This window comes from Lepidochelys kempii, chromosome 7 (assembly GCF_965140285.1).
Source record: "Lepidochelys kempii isolate rLepKem1 chromosome 7, rLepKem1.hap1, whole genome shotgun sequence".
Classification (NCBI taxonomy): Eukaryota; Metazoa; Chordata; order Testudines; family Cheloniidae; genus Lepidochelys; species Lepidochelys kempii.
In genome coordinates, this window is record NC_136386.1 from 106,636,260 (window position 1) to 106,656,192 (window position 19,933).

General features: G+C 40.0%; 1 protein-coding gene across 1 annotated transcript in view; it reads right to left on the minus strand.

The window, feature by feature from the left end:
- Positions 1–12,647, minus strand: part of BTBD16 (BTB domain containing 16) — a 47,011-nt gene extending 34,364 nt beyond the window's left edge. Inside the window, exons 1-8 of the mRNA XM_078853932.1 lie at positions 12,532–12,647; positions 11,787–11,853; positions 10,000–10,156; positions 7,787–7,907; positions 7,599–7,675; positions 7,302–7,445; positions 5,483–5,608; positions 4,334–4,448 (exon numbers count right to left, since the gene is read on the minus strand). Of these exons, the coding sequence (XP_078710058.1) occupies positions 4,334–4,448; positions 5,483–5,608; positions 7,302–7,445; positions 7,599–7,675; positions 7,787–7,907; positions 10,000–10,156; positions 11,787–11,853; positions 12,532–12,647 (923 nt within the window). The remainder of the gene's footprint in view (positions 1–4,333; positions 4,449–5,482; positions 5,609–7,301; positions 7,446–7,598; positions 7,676–7,786; positions 7,908–9,999; positions 10,157–11,786; positions 11,854–12,531) is intronic.
- Positions 12,648–19,933: the final 7,286 nt, after the last annotated feature.

The following is a 19,933-nucleotide window of genomic DNA, read 5'->3' on the forward strand; positions in this document are numbered from 1 at the left end:
AAACAGTAGTAATGTCGATGTGGTTGGGTCTCAGCATGTACTAGCTACTTGAGTACATACCCAGACTAACATGAGTATGCCTATCCATGTTCCAATCACACCTTCACTTGCACTATAGACATACCCTGTGTGTTTGTAAGCATATTTTTCTCTCAGAGGAATAACTGATTCTTGTTTTTCACTTGTAAATATTCATCTCAACTTAAAAGTGTCTCCAATATTTCTCCCAATAAGCTTTCCCTTTCTATTTCTTTGGAGAACTTATGGCAGTTGTGGTCTACATTAATAATCCTGAAAGAAAGGCTTTCTGACAGTAGTCAACCCTTCAGCATCCATTTCCGGACTTCCATTTGTGGGTCTGCCTTGTCCCCTCAAGGGACCAATTGTAAATGCTGCTGAATGCTGAAATCAGCGGGACTTTAGGATGCTCAATGATTCATAAAATTGGGCATCAGTTGAGTGACTTTGATATTTTATTTTAAATATTAGTGTCCGTTAGTGTCCTTTTTGTTGTACTTTTAGAATTCTGCCTCTAGCCCAGACGTCTCAGGGCAAATGTTAGGGTGAATAGAAGTAGAAGAAAGGTATTAATTATCTCCTTTTTGTCTGTGAGAAATAAGTTTACCTATTCATAGCTCCTGAGGTCAAGTGCCCTTTGCCAAGAACTTCTCACTTGGCCAACTCAAGAAAAAATATTCAGTTGTAAAAATATTTTCCAGTGAAATAACAAACCAATGGATGATTCACTTCACGGCTGTTGGCAGATCAAGGGTGTTGTTTTGTGCTTCTGTTGGGTGACAACCACATATTTTTCCATCATCTCACCCTAAGGATGCTCACGCAAGGCCCATGTGCCAAGAGACTAAAAATATAGCCAGTGAGAAGTAAAACAAACTGTTTGTAGAATGTGAGCTACAGGCAGAGCAAAACACCCTTATGCCTGCAGGCGCATTGGCAACCGTGATCAGCAGTTTTATAGTTACTATACAGAAGTGCTAGTGTAATTCAACAAGCATTATAAGTTGAATCTTAAGTAAAAGCCATAAAGAAACTAATAGCAAACATACATGCATGATAGCAACTAACTGTGGCCCTGTCTCTTCTCTGCTAGCTACAACCATGTGTAAATGCTAACACGGAGGAGCATGGTTAACCTGAACAGTGTGGAAAAGAATAAGAACATTAGCCCAACTGTGCTACAGATACATCCTTCTTAGGTAGCCGAGACTACAGTTTTACAAAATGGCTAACACCATTTCAGCTACACTCACAAAAATAAAGACAAGCAAACATGATTAAGTTCTTAATCTAACTATTATTGGTTGCAAAGAATAAGAATTACAATAAACAGAAGATCTGAAGCCTTATCGACGTAATTGGTTACATGATTTAGGGCCTGATGCAGAGTCTATTGAAATCAATACATCTTTCCACTGATGTCACTGGGCTTTGGATGAGGTCCTTCAAGAACCTGGGGGATAGATACTACTAATTGAAAAGACTGAGGAGATGCAGGGGATTTTCATTTGTTTTTCAAGCAACTTTCATGCTGGTCAAGAAGTCTCCAATGTTTGGACACAAGGATATTGGGTTCATGTTAGTCATGGGTGTAAACTGCCAAGAGGGAAAAACACTGTTCTGGAATTTTTCATGTTTTCTATTTATTTTTTATTCTACTCTCATTACTCTGCAAGGTTTTGATGATTTACTGATGCAATAGAACCTACTCAGTTGTCACCCTGATATCATCTGTGTAGCTCTTTATTGGGGACTATTGCTAGGGAACAGTTCCAGCACGAAGTATTTCAAGGGTTCTGAATAATGAGCATCTGAATGACTGGCACAGCTGTTGTTGCCGGCAAGCCTAGTCTCTCTGGATGAGAGGTATAAATTGGTTTTTGCTGGCATAAATGCCCTGCTGTGTTATTCTTTGTATGCTGCTTCCCCTGCTATAAACAAGATGATTTTACCTTTCTGGGTGTTTTAATTTGTTGTTTTGCATACTGCTATTTTAAAAGCAATTCATAAACTCCTAAGAGTGAGATAGCACAGTGCACGCCCCTCAGTCTCTGCTAATCAGAATGGTTACCCTAATCCAGCATTTTTCAAATTCAGCCACCATGGCTGCATGCAGCCACCAGGGGCTTTTCTTGCAGTCATAGCCTCCTGGGTGCTGACTGGGGTGAGGGGGTGGCTGGAAGCAGTGGCCCCTCCCCCAGGCTGCCAGCAGGGGTTGGTCTCTGCCCTCTTTTGGAGCCACAAACACTATAGGAGCAGGCGACCAGGATGAGTTCCCCACCTTCCCAGGGGGTGTGAGGCTTGGGCTTTGGGCTTGAGCCCTCAGGTGGTGGGCGGCAGGCTCTGGCCATGAGGTGGCAGGCTTCATCCCCCAGCCACAGGGCTTTGGGCTCTGACCCCGCCTCATTCCCCACACGTCACCCTTGGGCCCCTGCTGCCTCCTCCAGGCCCCAGCTGTGCAGCAGAACCCCAGGATCCAGCCCCAGACTCACCCCCCAGGTGCCCCATACCCCGCTACCTCTTCCAGCCCCCAATCCAATCCCCCATCGCCCCTGGCCCTCCTTACCCACTGCCTCATCCAGGGGTTTAATTTGTCCCCCAGCTTGCCGGGGATGAGTAAGTCTCCTGTGAAAAGTGACATTAACACATATACAAATATCACTTTTCACAGTAGCAGACTTACTAGCTAGCAATTTTTTTTTTTAAATCAAACAGAAAAGGAAAACATGCAAAGCACATTATTTGTGTTTTTATTCTGTTTCGGTTCAGTAAAGATTAGAGACAACTGTACATTATTTTTATTACTGAGTCTGCAAAAAATCCCTACATAATGACATTACAATGATTTGGACATGGATATGTGCATATGTATTTGTTTTTTCTGAAGTTAATTATTTTAGGAAAAATTAAGAGTTGGTGCCGGCATTCTGAGGCCTCCAAAAAATTTGTTGTGAGACCCCCTGCTAGCACATTTCTGATTCTACGGACATGTGCCAATTCCAGTTACAGCAAGAGGATTTATTTGCTGTATTGTATTGTTAAGCCACTACACGACCAAAGTTCTTCCTGGGAACTAGGTCATTCTAATATAGCTGGTGTCGTTGAAATCAATTTTCATTTGGTCCTTTCCTGCAGCACTGATTATTATCTGTTAGGGTTGCAGCCTCAGCATCAAGTACCAGCATTAATTGTTACGGTTTGCAACATGGCATAGTGTCAGTGGCTGGCCAATAAAACACATTATTAATTCCTCTTTATGGTTTCTGATGTACTCTGTCCTGCCATATAAAAAGAACTGTGTCCACCTCATTTTGCACTTTCAAATGATTAAACGTGGTCGGCCTGTTAGAGAAATTCAGTTTTCCAAGTGATGGCATCTACATTTTTACTGCCATATTTTCATTAGGTTACAGGGAAGACTCCATGCCTGGGTTTCCTTAGCAAGACCTTTGCCAGATAATATAAGGGAGTACTAGCGGGACAACTAACCCACTCAGCACACATTATACATAATACCTTAAATCCCTACACATTAAGAAGAGTTTAGGACTTGACCCTCTAGTGGAGCAAAAGGTTATATTAGAAATAAAGCTCACAGGTTTTTAAATGCAAATACACAGGTACAGGTGAATAACTGATTATGAGAGAACTAAAGCAATATGGTAGAATAGGAGCACTAAATATATTTGGGGCAGTTTTATTTCTTTATCAAAGTGCCAAAGGGAAGATGCGGAGCTGACTGTGATGAACTCCTTCAGAGACTCTGGTGCTTCTTGGGGTTTTCAGGAGGAGGAGGAGGATACAGAACAAAATGTGACATCCAATGAGATGCTGTGAACTGCCAGCCACTGTATACAGAAGAGTTCTCAACAGCTGCAGAATCAGCTGTTCTACACTTAATCTATCACAGCTATCCATGTACTAATCCAGCCATGTCAGAAAGAAGTGGCCATTTATTTTCTTGTTATAAAAATGACCAAGTATTTTGGGTTAGCCTGGCATTCTTCTTCTGCTCCCAAGACACAGCCCCTTTCTGATGTAGATTTGTGTACATTTGTGTATGTTCACAGTCTGGTAGCAAGGCGGCTGGGAAGAGTGTATATTGTAGGTGTTGTGTTGTAAATAACCCATGTGCTGCAGGCAGCAGACAGTGATCATATAAATCACAATCATCTAGGGCAATTAGGCCTAGAACCCTAATCCTTCAGTTCCAAAAGCACAGGCCTCTTCCACTTGAGGTAAAGGGGAAAAAAATCACACAGCATCACACACACACACACAACCAGCATCTTACAGTGGCACAAAGTTTACTTACTTCTGGAAGAGGCTAGGGAACTGCAGCACAGATGCAGCTGCCAGGACTCCCACAACATCACCCTCTTCCACCTCTGGTTCAGTACTGTATAAATTCTTGAGTGCTATAGCAAAGGCTTCACAATGCAATATACAAACAAACAAAAAAACCTTCAGCATTAGGTTGTGCTTTCCTTTAAAATGGGGGCGGCTGCTGCACAAAGGATACGGCCCGTCTCCTGGTCAGTGTAGATAGTAAATTATTCGCTGAGACCACATGGTGGGGAAAAGTTCTAGTGTAGGCAAAGCCTTACTGTTAGCTTCATGCTCAGTTCAGTTAATGCTCAGAGACCAACCCTGGGCTTACAACCACAACCCAAGAATCTGGCAGTGCCCCTGAATGGTGAAAAGTCCCAGACACACCAGTGTCGAGACCTTTAGTGGAAGATACTGAAAAAAAGTCCTTTGAATTTTTCAGCAAATAAATGTCATAACCCAGCTGCCCTTCCTGAGAGAGATGGTTTGCATGCTTTCTCAACATAACTGCAAATAAGTGAGATCTAGGCTATAAAATAAGCATAGGCTGCTCTACGATAAAATTAACTCCTATGCATTGGGCTTGTACAAACCTATGTGCTGCTCCTGCTTAAATGGGATTTAAGTGGTGGATTGTCCTTATGCTGGCCCTCTGCACAGGCGTGAGTTTGACTGCTAGCATATAAAATGCCACCCCCACTCCATGGCTCAACAGCGAGTATGTCTGGTCTGATTGGCAGGGGATAGACAAGCCCTGGGGTCTTGAAAGGAGCAGGAGAGGTTAGCCCATCCCTTTTCCCTGCTACCCCATTAAAGTTAAAATTGATAATGTTGGGGTCTGCCACTTTAAATTCTATCCCTGTGTCTGCATTCCGTTCTCATGTGTGTCCTGATCAATGGGCCAAATGTCAGTATCAGAAATCTCCCTAAAAACAAACATTCTAACAAAATAACAAATGCTTCTTTATATTGACATTTCAGAAGTGTCCAAATAAGAAATCTGGTTTTATTTTTGTCCCCCATAGAGCACAAAGACTTAATTTGATGTAGGAATGTCGCGGACGCAGTGAAATATCCTGTTTGCATTTGTGGTGATAGTCACTATCTAAAAGACAATTTGCCATCTCTACATTACCAATTCTAGTGACTTCTGGGTCCTGAACATCCAATGAAATGATGATCTTTTTCATTTTTGACTTCTCTTTGCCAAGTGCCTTAGTTTTCTGAGCAGCCGGGTTGGACTGTTTATTGTGTTTGCCTTCTACCAAGAAACAAATTTGAATATACATGAAGATTTCATATGCGACTTGTGGTATTGTATTCACAGTACACATTCTAGAATACTTTGCTACACAACTCACTTTGGCAACCAATAAATAATTCCTGCTTAGGTGTAATACACAAAGAATGAGATATTTCTCCTCCATCAGAATTGGCACCCGTCTTTGGCAATCTCAACAGAGAAGCCAAGAGACCATGGAAACTGAGTTATCCTGGCAGTGGTCCTTCCAAAATCAGGTTAAGGAGATATTGGCCATAAGCTGTAGAATTTCCATTAACTTCAGTGGACTATGGGTTAGGTTCCATGTTTTTATTGCCATGCAGAACAGACTAGGAAAAGCTATCATGAGTCTGTGTCCACTCATTTCTCTCCTGTAGAGGAATTAACCCAGAAGTCCAACCCCTTCAGGAGCACTCAGAAGTCAGGACAGATCCATGTGACAAACTGTATTGACTGATAACTCGGCATTGTCCTTGAGAGAACCAAACCTTAATTATAGGAGATTAAAACCAACTTGGTTTCTTATTAATGTTATTAAAAGGTGGGTAGAAAGCTGGCTAGATTGTCGGGCTCAACGGGTAGTGATCAATGGCTCCATGTCTAGTTGGCAGCCGGTATCAAGTGGAGTGCCCCAAGGGTCGGTCCTGGGGCCGGTTTTGTTCAATATCTTCATAAATGATCTGGAGGATGGTGTGGATTGCACTCTCAGCAAATTTGCGGATGATACTAAACTGGGAGGAGTGGTAGATACGCTGGAGGGGAGGGATAGGATACAGAAGGACCTAGACAAATTGGAGGATTGGGCCAAAAGAAATCTGATGAGGTTCAATAAGGATAAGTGCAGGGTCCTGCACTTAGGACGGAAGAACCCAATGCACAGCTACAGACTAGGGACCGAATGGCTAGGCAGCAGTTCTGCGGAAAAGGACCTAGGGGTGACAGTGGATGAGAAGCTGGATATGAGTCAGCAGTGTGCTCTTGTTGCCAAGAAGGCCAATGGCATTTTGGGATGTATAAGTAGGGGCATAGCGAGCAGATCGAGGGACGTGATCGTTCCCCTCTATTCGACATTGGTGAGGCCTCATCTGGAGTACTGTGTCCAGTTTTGGGCCCCACACAGAAGGATGTGGATAAATTGGAGAGAGCCCAGTGAAGGGCAACAAAAATGATTAGGGGTCTGGAACACATGACTTATGAGGAGAGGCTGAGGGAGCTGGGAATGTTTAGCCTGCAGAAGAGAAGAATGAGGGGGGATTTGATAGCTGCTTTCAACTACCTGAAAGGGGGTTCCAAAGAGGATGGCTCTAGACTGTTCTCAATGGTAGCAGATGACAGAACGAGGAGTAATGGTCTCAAGTTGCAGTGGGGGAGGTTTAGTTTGGATATTAGGAAAAACTTTTTCACTAAGAGGGTGGTGAAACACTGGAATGCGTTACCTAGGGAGGTGGTAGAATCTCCTTCCTTAGAGGTTTTTAAGGTCAGGCTTGACAAAGCCCTGGCTGGGATGATTTAACTGGGAATTGGTCCTGCTTCGAGCAGGGGGTTGGACTAGATGACCTTCTGGGGTCCCTTCCAACCCAGATATTCTATGATTCTATGATTCTAATCTTCTCCTCTCCAAGACAACACCACAAGACTTCTGAATTTTTTCATTAGGCACTACTAAGAATACCTTTTTTGCTTTTGTGCTGGCTTTCCAAATCATTTATGTTCACTGGCTCTACTGCAGAAATTAAAAGCTGTGACAGCGTCTTGGATTTAAATAAATAGATACGATGAAGCTCCCATAAGAAGCCCAGGCACTCCAAGGCCACATCTAAAGAGACAGAATAGTTGGGTAATTATAACACTTGTGTTAAAATTCAGATTCTGATCCTAGTTACACCAGTGAGAATGTGGAGTAACTCCATGGAGCATTTTTTATTCAGATCATTATTTCTGTGACAGTATTTATCTGAGATGACCTCACCCGGTTCCATATCTTCTGTCATCTTCTGCGTGTGGGAAAAGATGACTTCTTTTGTGCAGGCTTGATTGGAGTGTACCCTCAAAGAAGAAAAGTTGAGGCAAAACCAACATTAAACATATTTATACATATTTCTCCTCTTGGTTTTTTTTTTTAGGCTAGTATAAAAAGACATAAGAAACATTTGTTACCTCTCCAGCTCATCGCCGTTCTGAGATTGTGGTGATAAACGTGGGCAATGGTCTTTTGTTTCAAGTTCCAGATCCGATGTCTGAATCTTTGGTTCATCAGACAGGGACACAGGTGTGTCAGCTGAAGAATTAAGGAAAGCACATTTCCTTATTATTGACTCAATGTATGTTGGGTAGGAAAATCCCAGGCAATGTCAGTTTAGCAAAACAAGACTTTTTTCCCACTCAGGAAAAATAGTTGGATTGATCACATTGTTACTTAAGAACTCAAAGGGTTGAGTTCTTGATTCACAATTACAGGCTCTTTACAGTTTTCACATCATTCACAGAGGAAAATAATACTTTACTATCTTGTCAGAATTCAAATATAGCATGATTAGGGCTCCTATGTGCTATAGTAAAACAAATAATATTCTTGGGGTGAAGATGGCTAAGGCACGAGTATGGGGAGTTCAGTTCAATTCCTGGCTCTGCTAAACACATCCTTGGCTGCTCTTAGGCAAATCACTTAGGCCTTGATTTAGCAAAGCATTTAAACCCCATCTTAATTTTAAGCCCAGGATTAAAGCCCATGGACTTCAATAGGATTTAAAAATGTGTCTAAAGTGAAGGACATGCATAAGTGCATTGTTAAATAGGACTTTGCACTGCCTAAAAGAGCTTTGCCAAACTGGAGTGTAAAAAAAAAAAATCTATCCTTGCCTCAGTTTCCCCATAATGAAATGGGAATAATGGTCTAATTAACTGGCCATAGGGCACAGTTGTAGTTCCAACTAGTGAAGGAGAGTAACAACTGTGAGCTTTTAGGCAGCTGCAGCTTTGCCACCATTCTTGCCCAACCTCAAAGGTGTATTGTGTGGCTAAGTTCATTGCTATGTAAAGCACTGTACAATGCAAAGTATTATTTACCACTGTATTTCTAGATAACTAAATCCTCTCTGCATTGACTTATAGCTGAAAACCCATGTCTCTGATGCGAATTGTACCTGTACTTTTAGTTTTGCCAGGGATTAGGCCTTTTTGTGGACCTATGGGTTAATAATGGCTTCACCTAAATGCACTGATAATCTTTTAGGAAGGGACCCTTAAAAGATTTGTTCAAACACGTTGCCATGTGATGAAAGACAGCTGTGACTAGGGCTGTTACAGTGGTTCAGATACCAACACAGAACTCCATCCTCACAAAAAAAACCTTTCCCCCAGAACTGGAACCTCTTTTGAGGTTCTGAGGTGCTCAGCTACTGCGCCACCCAAAGCTCCCTCTTGGCTGGGGATCCACTCCCTTGGTCTGCAGCTGCAAAACCAGAAATGCTTTGCTGGGCTCTTTTGCTGCTGTCGAGTCTCTGAATGCTCCAGAAGGCTGTTGTTAGATCTGTTCACCATCTCTGGTCTTTGCTCCTAAATACTTTAGTGTTTAAATGGACAGCAGCAGCATTTCTGTGTCTCATTGCCAACGCCAAACATGCAAAATCAAGTCCGTTCCAAAAAGGATGAGACTGGCCTTTTTTTTTTTAAGAAAGATTTTTTTAAAAAATAATAAATTTGGGGGTTTTTTCTTTGATGTCTGGTTTTTGAGTTTTTACAGTACAGGTGGTCACATTTTCAAGCTCTTCCTTGCAACCACAAGAATTAGAAACATATTTTTTTTAATGAAAGCTGAGACTCTCGTGTACTCGGTTGTCTCCAGAAATTGGGGCTTTAAGTCACACAGCAAATATGCAAAACTCACAATAACATTGCGAGAGCCGGCAACATTGCGTTGCTGCAGAACGAGAGGGTAAGGAAGCCATCTGCCTCCAGAAGAACAGCCCTACAGAGGTTGGGGAGGGAAGTGTGCACCAGCTGGTATGTCAAAGACATCACATCTATTGCTCAGCTCTAGCAGTAGGTTTACAGGCCAATTCTGAACATCCAAAGAAGGAGAAGGGATCAATTGGCTGGTTCCAAACATCTAGGAGGGTGTATAACAGCCATCTATTCATCCCTGGAATAATAGACTAGATCTGAAGGTGGTGGTTGATCGGATGGATTTTCCCCAAGTACCAAGTGGCACCCAGTTGCCGTGGGTTTTAGTTGGGAGGATGGGGGACTCTAAGTTCAAATCCAAACTTACCCAAAGTTCAGGAGTGTTTGGAGTGGAGATTTTCTTGTGGGCACATTTCTATTGAAAATGCATGAGAAATAGCAAATCATGCTTTCTCCTGTCTCCCTACCTGTCATCATCCTCTTCAGGGTCTCGTTGAGGCAGACTCTGAAAGCCTTATTGGCTTGTGCGGTTCCTAAGAGATCACAGCTTAGGCTGTAAGGGAACTGCCAGCGATTGGTGAAACCAGCTTGTATGCGGAAGTAACGTCTCAAGGGCAATGGAGCCTTAAACAAACATAACGATAAATCTTTGTAATACGTGTTTCTCAAGGTCTGGGTTTCTGCACCATTCTCTTACCCTGCTTTCTACAAATTCAATGGGAATTTTATACATGTATGGTAGAAAGAGCAAAATATTGGCGAGAAGTGTTGATTGGGTCTGAAAAGAAAATTTTGCCCTTAGTACAAACATGTATATGCTTATATGAGAATTATTCCAAGATTTTCCCTAAGATGGCTTTGCCTTTTTCACTGTTTGATTTATGCTGTTTGGAGGAGTACTTATTTAACTATTAGTGATCAAAATGAAATAATTTGGTAGGCTGGTAAATTATTTTGTACCTCACTGGATGGAAGGTTGGATTTGTGGGCACTTGATGGTGCATTGGGCCCACAAACAGGCAGTGGAGTGACAGGCAGGTTGCAGCTGGGCTTTAGGGACAAAGCTGTCCGTCTTTGATGGTATGGGAAGAGGAACATGTTGTGGGGGATACTTACATTCATCTACTGTACTGATTATTGCTTTAGGGAAGAATGATCTTTGTTGATGCTTGCACTGAGGTGAATTTGAGAGTCAGGATTTAGCAGGAATGCTGGTTGGATGCGGGCCAGTGGTGTCAGACATAAAGGAGGTTTGGTTTGAAATGCTTGCAAGGCAGCTAGGACAGGAAGCTGTCAAATCTCCTTATGTGGATCATGTCTGGAGAAGTGTGAACCAGGACATCGCTACAGTCTTATTGGACACAGGTGATACAATCACTGCATGCAGGAAAATCAGGTACAATGGTCTTGAGCACTACAGGGAAACTGGGCTCATTTATCAAACATGGAGGCCAATTTGTGGTTAGGAGAACTTAGAGATTGGATTGATGGAAGGCAGATACCAGGCACTGGGTGGAGGAACACGCCAAGCTAATTGCTGGCATCCCAGTGACCGTGCAGGTGAGATGCTCAAGGGTGTTCCCAGAGACAAGCATGGATGAAAGACCCTGGAGAGGACTGGTGGACTCTGTTAGCCTGGAGGAAGAAAGAGACCCCTTAAATTTTCATTGACTGAGGTGCTGTCAACCCTCCTCACAGAAAGGATCCAAAGGTGGGCTGAATTGTAGGGATTGGGTTGAATATATATTTAGTAAGAGGCCATTTACGAGGCCAGAGGGTAGTTTAGACCTCCCTATTAAAGTTAAAGCATAATAAAATGATGGCTTTCGGCTTTGAAACCTACCCCTGCACCATTTCTGCATTTGCAGATCAATGGCACTTTGAATCTCATCAACTTCACAACTCCAAAAAGCTGGAGTGAAATCTGCAATCTTTGCCACCTAATTATCCTGTGTCACAATGGATTCGCCTTTAAGAACTGAATTACAATTACTACAGTTCTAGGGTGTCTATTGTTTTCAGGAGCCTGCCTATACAACAGTAAATACATATGTGTAACTCCCATTAGCATTATTGGTAGTTATCCTCATATATATGCTATCAATGAGAGAATAGATCATAGTCTTCAGTGCTTATAGCTACAAAAATCAATAACTGTCATATGTTTGGGAGTGACAGTTTAGAGATTCTTATGCTATTTAGACGTTTTAACTCTAACAAGACATAGGCATCAATCTGAAGATATTATACCTACCTTGGATATTTTCTTTTCACTTGGGGAAAGTCCTCCCAGGGCTGCAAAAGGGACTGAGAGCAAATAGCTGAGAGATAACGGAACACAGTTAAAATTTCAAAAAAACAACAACAACAACAAAAAACCTCTGCAATGGTTCTGTTCATGTCAGTAAAGCATGAGACCAAAACTAGATTTTAAAAATTCGTAACGTTCTTCACATTCTCTCTACTAGAGAAGGATCAAATTCTACCCTTTGATTTGGGTGCGCAATTCCCAGGGAATTAATGGGAAATGCATTGCCAGTTCTGAAGACAGAATTTGACCATTTCATATTTAAAATCTATGGGCCCTGGGATGCTCAGCACCTTTGAAAGTGAGATCGTGGAGGTCTCAGATTGAGGCACAATGAATTAGTGAGCACATTTGAAAATTCGGCCTTAACTTTGTGCCTTGATTTCCACAGCTATACAATGGGGATATTTTCCTCCCAGTGCGGTTTTTTTTAGGCTAAATTCAGTAATGGCTGCAGAGCCCTAGAAGCCCCGTAGATAAGAGGAGGAAAATGCGAGTATGTGAGACGTCAGAAGGAAGTTTTCCTGCAGCATGCATGTATCAGTTGCATAGTGTTGCAGGAATCATTTGAAAACAAAAGTCAATTCTGTGAGATGGGAAGTGATCTCTCTTATTAGACAAGGAATCATCATTCAGCAGGAAATCTCACTGCTCCTTTCAAATATATCTGAAAACATTCACTCATACTTACCAATCTGCTGGTTTAGTATCTAATGAAGGAATCTTGGGAACAAAAGTAGTAAACTGTGCTAACTCTAGTGATTTCTGACTGGAGACTAAACCAGCAGTAGTCTTTAAATTCGCCATGATGAATGCTGTTAATAATGGTAAACTTTCTTATGTATTGCTGGTCTTAAACGCAGCTGGGGAGGGTTGGGGACTAGCTGCAGAAGGATCACAGCCCCCTTCCCCTGCCATCCACTGCCTTGCAGTTCTTCTAGACAGGCTATTGCATCATGTTTCCATGGAAGACACAAGACACAGTCTGTATTGGAACACAAGGGACCGTTCTAGTGGTCATCAGACGCAGACAGTTTGTTACTATGACAAGTTCTTCCTATTATGACATCATGAAATCCTTGAAGAAATGATGTATAAAGCATCCTGCAGCTACATTGTAATAGAAACATCCCCATTTGATAATTCCCCATTGACAACTAGTATTTGAGATGTCATTTATCCAGTTCTTAATCCATTTAACGTGTGGTTTTTTATATGATATAGACCTAACTTTTAAAATCAAAAAGCGTTACAGAAGTCGATGTACATCACATCTCTGCAGTTATCTTTTATCAATCAAACTTGTAATTTCAAAGAAGGCAATCAGGTTTGACAAGACTGTTTTCCATAAAACTCTGTTGAGTAGCATTAATTATATTCCTACCCTTTAATTCTTTATTGAATCATTCCTCAGCTTTTCCATTATTTTGTCTGGGACTGATGTCAGACTAAGTGGCTGATAGTTACCTGTACCTATGCATTGCATCAGAAGAACTGTGCTCGCTACATCCACATGTAAATGCTATTACAGCTAACTTAGCTCTAGCATAGTTATTATGAATAGTGTGGACAGAAATAAGAACAAGAGTAGCCCAGCTGTGCTAGAGACTAATCCTCCCTTGATAGCTGACGTACATTTTTACAAAATGGCCCAGATACTAGTATTATGGATCACAACTGGGAGGCTGCATGTCTGTATAATGTGAAGTCTCTGGATGGGTTGTCAACTGTAGGGACTGAACCCAAAACCCTATGGATCAAAAAGTATAAATCTCTACTGCCTGAACAAAAAGACTGAGTTCTTAGCTTAAAGCCAGTAGCACAGTCCACCATTAGAAGAGACAAAGAGGCAGCATGGGTTACACTCACACTGAAACAGCCTTACAGCAGAATATTTAAGCACAGATACTGATTGACCCAAGAGCTGCATACAAGTTCTTATTTCATTCGCTACCAAACAATGGTTTGAAATTGAAACTTTATGTGGAAAATGTTCACATAAAAGAAACTGAACTCCACTATACGTTCAGTTCCCAAATCCCTGGATGGCAGTTTAGATACGCACCATCATTAAAATCCACAGTCTATTTTTAAGTACTCCCCTTTAATATAGATATTAAAAGTCAGAAGCCTCCAGAGTTTCTTATTCCACATCAAGAACTAGAGACCAATCCTGAAGTTTGCTTGTAGTTGCAGGAAAATCTAAGGATGAAGCAAAGTCAACATAGATTTATAAATTCTTACAGGTGTGTTTGTCTCACAAATTAGACCAAAATTTTAAGCCTTTTTAAAAATCACACACATTTTAGAAAGACTTAATAGTAATAGGTATTTCCTGATTTTCTTTTTTCAATTTTTTATGTGGATTGAAATATTCTACTGCAGCCTTGAATCAAAAGATTTCAGTATTGAGCCAGTCTGAGTGCCTGAAACTCTTTAGAAAATGACTGCAATCAAAGGGAAACTAATTTACAGGGAAAGGGAGTGAAAGCTGTAGGGTTTGTCCATTAAGCAAAGGTTTGATTGGGGTTTGCCATTCTTACAGATGGTTACATTCTGGGAATCTGTGTCCCAGAAATACCATTCCAGAGTATGGATTCTTTTCATTGGGAGGCAGACATTGCCTGCCCACCTACTCCTCTCCAGAAGGTCCATTTAGTCACAACAGTCTCACCATCTCTGAAGAGACTGGAAAAATGAGGAAGCCCAGTCTCTGCTTCTAGTGACCAAAGGAGATGAACAAAGGAGATTTGGGGTATGTCTAAACTGCAAAAAAAAGACCCGCAGCATCAAGTCTCAGAGTCTGGGTCAACTGACTTGGCTCGCACTACAGAGCTAAAAATAGTAGTGTAGATATTTGAGTTCTGGCTGGAACCCATGGTCTGAAACCTGGTGATGGGGGTGGATCTCAGAGCCCAGGATCCAGCCCAACGCTGAATGTCTACACTACGATTTTTAGCCCCATAGTATGAGCCCCTCAAGATGAAGTCTGATGACCTGAGCTCTGAAACTCACTGCCATTGGTCTTTTTTCACAGTGTAGACATTCCATTTTGGTCTACTACCATAACAGGTAGAGATAAATGAGTGAGTCCACAAGAACCCACCTAGCCACTCCCACCTCCCAGGGAGTAGCCATAGATCTCTAAGGTAATGAAGGTCAGAGGCTAGGAGTAAAACCAAACCAAATTATTGTTCCAACGGATCGCATCTTTGGACTCTCACTTTCCGGAAAGCAAGAATCAATTCCCATAATCAACCCCCAGCCCATTCATCCCCATGGCCTTTCAACATTTTGGGAGGAAGAATTAGCATCCCTAACAGTCAGAAACGGGTAGACAAACTTGATCCTAGATGAGGAAAAAACTGGATGAAGTCCCTTATGTTTTACTTTTCATAAGACCAGCCCTGCACACAGAAGTTTTAGAACACTTCCCTGCCCATTTTCTCTGGATGGCAAATATTGACTTTTAGTGTCTGGTCTCACTGTATTCTGAATGGAGATCAATTTTATATGGATTTTGGGACTCTTCTCCCCACCACCAACTCAGTCAATGTCTATATCGAAAATCTTTTTAAGACATCTCTTAAACGCTCACTCCACAGACATCATCCATCATTTATTTATTTATATAGATAAACAGGTTTAACATATATATTTAATTTCCAGTATTACAAATGTTACAAATTACAGTATTACAAATTAAATGTTACATGTATATAAAGGAAAATATGGTCCTTTAATGCTGAATAGTAGCCACTGAAGGAACTATCAAGGTAGATCCAACTTGGCTAAAGGGCCTTCCCCAAATGCTAGCTTCAGCTGTTGGGTGAAAGGCAGCATGTATCCGAAGAATTAGCAATCTCCCCTTTCGTGCAATTTTTACAACTAACCACTACATACTTTTTTTTCCTTTTCTTTACAATATTCAAAGAATATATCCTGTTAAGCAATGTAATCAGTAGGGATTCTCTCAAGACATCTTAGCAGAGGAAGTGATTGGCAATTCCAGTCTAAAGATGCAGTTTTATTAACTAAGAAACATTATTAGACGCTGCACACATTTTATTCTCTCATTAAAGTAAAAGTATGTAATGTAGAAAGACACTACTTCTGACCACAGTTTCACTATTACAGAACTGTCTGTAATAAAGACAATAAATATTTAGCAGAATAAACAGTTTCAAGGAGCTGGATCAAAGTAATTCAAGCTAATAATAAAATGAAAAAACCCTGCTGATTTGCTAAATACCCTTTTATACATATTAGATTACATTTGTCTGAATAGTCTTAGTAAATACTCTCAGCTGAGTTCCTTTGTGTTGCTGCAATCTTATTATTATTCAATATTTCTATTAAGGTGGCTCCCAGGAGCCATAGTCATAGACCAGTCTCTGCCCCAAAGAGCTTACAATCTAAATATAAGACAAAAAACAACAGATGGGATACAGACAGATGGGCGAGTACAAGGAAACAATTCGATAACATTGGTCTGCATAATCAGCAATACTTTCAAAGCAGATCAGAGTTACACTATATCCTGAAGATATAGCAGCGTCAGCAATTTTATGTAAAGCAGCAATTAAGTCAAATGGATTTTACAGCCATCCTAAACAAAACGAAGGGAGTTTTGTAGATGCCTGCAGACTCCAAAGAATAAGTTATTGTCTTGCAATGATTTTCAACAAATTACTGAAGAACCAAAACTGGAAATCTAGTGAATTTGTAATTGTATTGTGAGTACAGTTGCATTTGTCTAGTGAGTTCCATAAACACAAACACCAGGTTTTTTTCAATGATATTGTAAAGTTAGATCTCTAAATCCATATTAAAAATATACCCTCATTTAGCTATAGCAATTGGACTTGAAGCAGAAATTAACTCAGCGAAGTCCTATGACCTGTGTTATGCAGATGGTCAGACCAGAAGATTACAATGGTCCCTTCTGGCCTTAAAAAGCTATGAATATTAAACATAAATTAAGATATTTAGGTTGCTATGGAGCACACAATAGTTGAACTACTACTAATGCCTGCTGTTTATCTAGTGCCTTTCATCTTGAATGACCCGAAGTGCTTTATGCTTTACTGTACAAGCAAATACACAAATTATTATAGTTTTGCTCCTGTTCCTATTGAAGTCAATTAGAGGAGAATCAGGCTCTATTTACAAGGATCACTCCACACATTATTAAAATACCTACATTTAGGACAGGAAGCAAAGAATACTATATCCAATTGAAATCACAGAGGCCATTTAGATAAGCAGAATGTCATTACTCAAGTTGTAATTTGGCTAGGACACTGGGATTAACTCCACTATCCTTAAATCTAGCAACAGAGTAAGTTGATCTTTTGGAAGGAAGCCCACCAGTTGACAACCATTTTGCAGATTAATGTTGTTTTGCTGTTTCATAGCAAGGTTCTCAGATTGTCACACTGGTCGACAGAAAATATCCATAATGTAGAATCTTTTCATACATTGTTTCTCCTCTCCTCAACTTTGGTTTGAATGATTCATGTTAATGATAATGATGAACATTCTTTGAAGGATTCTTAGATACATTATGGTGTATTAGATTTTTCAATTACTTTTTGAAATTTTCAGTTTGTTTTTTAATTTACTTATGCCAACAATTCAAAATCATTTCGAACAAGTAAATCCTTCTTTACCATGCTACAAGGCTGCTACTTGCAGCTAAGGTGGTGGGTTTTTTTCTAGGTATAATATCACATTAATGTATAAAAGTTCTGTAATAATGTATATGTTCCAGTGGAACACTATATATTATCCCTAGAAGCTCCTTAGGCTAAAGAGGGGGTAGGAGAGGGAGGTTGCCTACACTGTTAAGTCACAGTATAATCTATATCCGCCACTGTACATTTCCTTTGAACCTCCATCTTTTCATGCCAGACTTAACTACTCCCTTTCAGATATCTCTAACCTCCACTAATTGTTGTATTATATGTGAGCAACATTCTTAGGACTAGTTAGTCATTTTTTCTAAAAAGGCAGCCTTGTAGCGTGGGTTTACTGGGGTTTTGTTTTGTTTTTCACTTCAAGTTAAACAGCAGATGCCACAACACTGCAGAGACAAGGAGCGATAAGTGGCTTATGGAGATGGTGTTTCTTGAACCCAGGCTTTTGGCATTACAGTTGTTTGAATAACAACAGTGAACGCTCACTCCAGGTGCTTTGGATCCATCCCTTCTTGCCCGTTCACAGAATGATTTGAATGAACAGGACTTCATAACACCACCTACAACAGAGCCACATTTAATCCAAAACATATCAAGATGTTCAAGTTTGCCTACTTGTTTCACTGTCTTATTAACATGAATCTAAACATCCAATGATCAAAGGTAATGAAGAGATGAGCATCATAAGAAGCAATCATTTTGATGCTATGGCATTTTTATAAGTCTGAGTTTATAAGCATAAATTAATTAATTCGAACACTTGTTATTTTATTTCATCTACAATAATGCACATCTACATGGTGCATTATTATAGAGCATTAATAAGAAGAATTTAATGGCTACCTATATTACTATTTGTCACATTTCTGCTAATCCATACACGATAAGAGTTAAGATTTATTAACAGAACTTTTAAAAAAAGAGCATATGTTTAACTACCTATATTTTCTCATCATCTCACGACTAGCCTCTTCTACCAAATTGGTAATTTAATTCTCACAGGTATCTCTTGACAGAAATTAATACATTTGATACTTTTTGGTTACAATTTTGCAGCTACTTACTTGCTTGTCCTCTTATGACTGCACATGCATCTGAGAGCCCTGGACATTGCTGAGTTCCTTGTCTGTTACATTCTTCATCACTAGAACCTACACAAGTATAACATTGCAGTGCTTCACCTGTCATTAAGAAAAATTACTTTACATAGGTATTGCTCCTGAACTTGTTAAGATATTTTAAAAGCAACTGTTCAATTTCTTGGTTTTATTTCTATCTGAAGCAAACACTGAAAACGGCTAATTTAGTTACACTGAACTTTTAACTTACAATGTGTCTAAGGATTTTTCAAAATCCAATCAAGTTTTATTTGTCAGATTTGGATCTCAAGATAGCTTTTAAAGACATACAATGCATACATTGCTTTGGTTTTGGTATTTTGCACATAATGAGATATCTAAGATTATTTAATGTACTGTAATTGGCATCACACCTTTTTGTACAGTTAGGAAACAGATTCCACTAAAACAAACTGGAAGTATAACGTATTTTTTCATCACTGTCTTCTTCAGTTTACAGTACTGTGAATAGAATACACACCTGAGATCTATAAACACCTACCTGTCACGATGATACTAAATAATGATACTAACTAAGGGCTAATTTTCTCCTAAAGTATCTAATTCATTTGAAATATTATGATTCATTCCTCCCAGTACTAATCCAAAGATAAACTGTGCGGCAGTTTTAAAGGTAAGCATGAATTTGATAAGCACTTTAAACAACTGAATTAAAACTTGCAAACACAAGCAGGTGCTCTCGCTGTCCACTGGGAAACATGTATTAAAAATCTATTAGAAGAAAGATTGTATTTTACAATAATTATGTTAGATAAAATTCGGCTCTGTTATCCACATTAACAAACTAATTTGATAGCATACAAAACCAACGGAAAATCAAGACTGGCAAAGATTAATGACAAAGATGCTGAACTCTTTGCATGTGTCTGATATCAGAGACTATAAACAGAATTAGCTGAAATTACTTACTTTTGATTACAAAAAGCAAGCTGAGAAGAACCAGGCTGAAGATTGTCTTCATCATGGATATCCAAGAGATGCACCATTAGACAAAGAAAGCAGTTTGTCTGTCATTAAAATCCTAATGCTTGTCTTACATACCTAATCCTCTATAGAGGATGACTTAGAGGATGAAGAGGTGTGCAGAATGCTACTTATCTAGCTTATTCTGGTTATACTTCTGACCAGATGTACTTGTCCATTTCCATATGGCAAATTCTTAAAGTAATATCAGGAAGAAAATGTATTCACTACTTACCCTAAATATACTTAATAGAAGCCATCTCATAAAAATAGATCCTGCAACATGTTACTC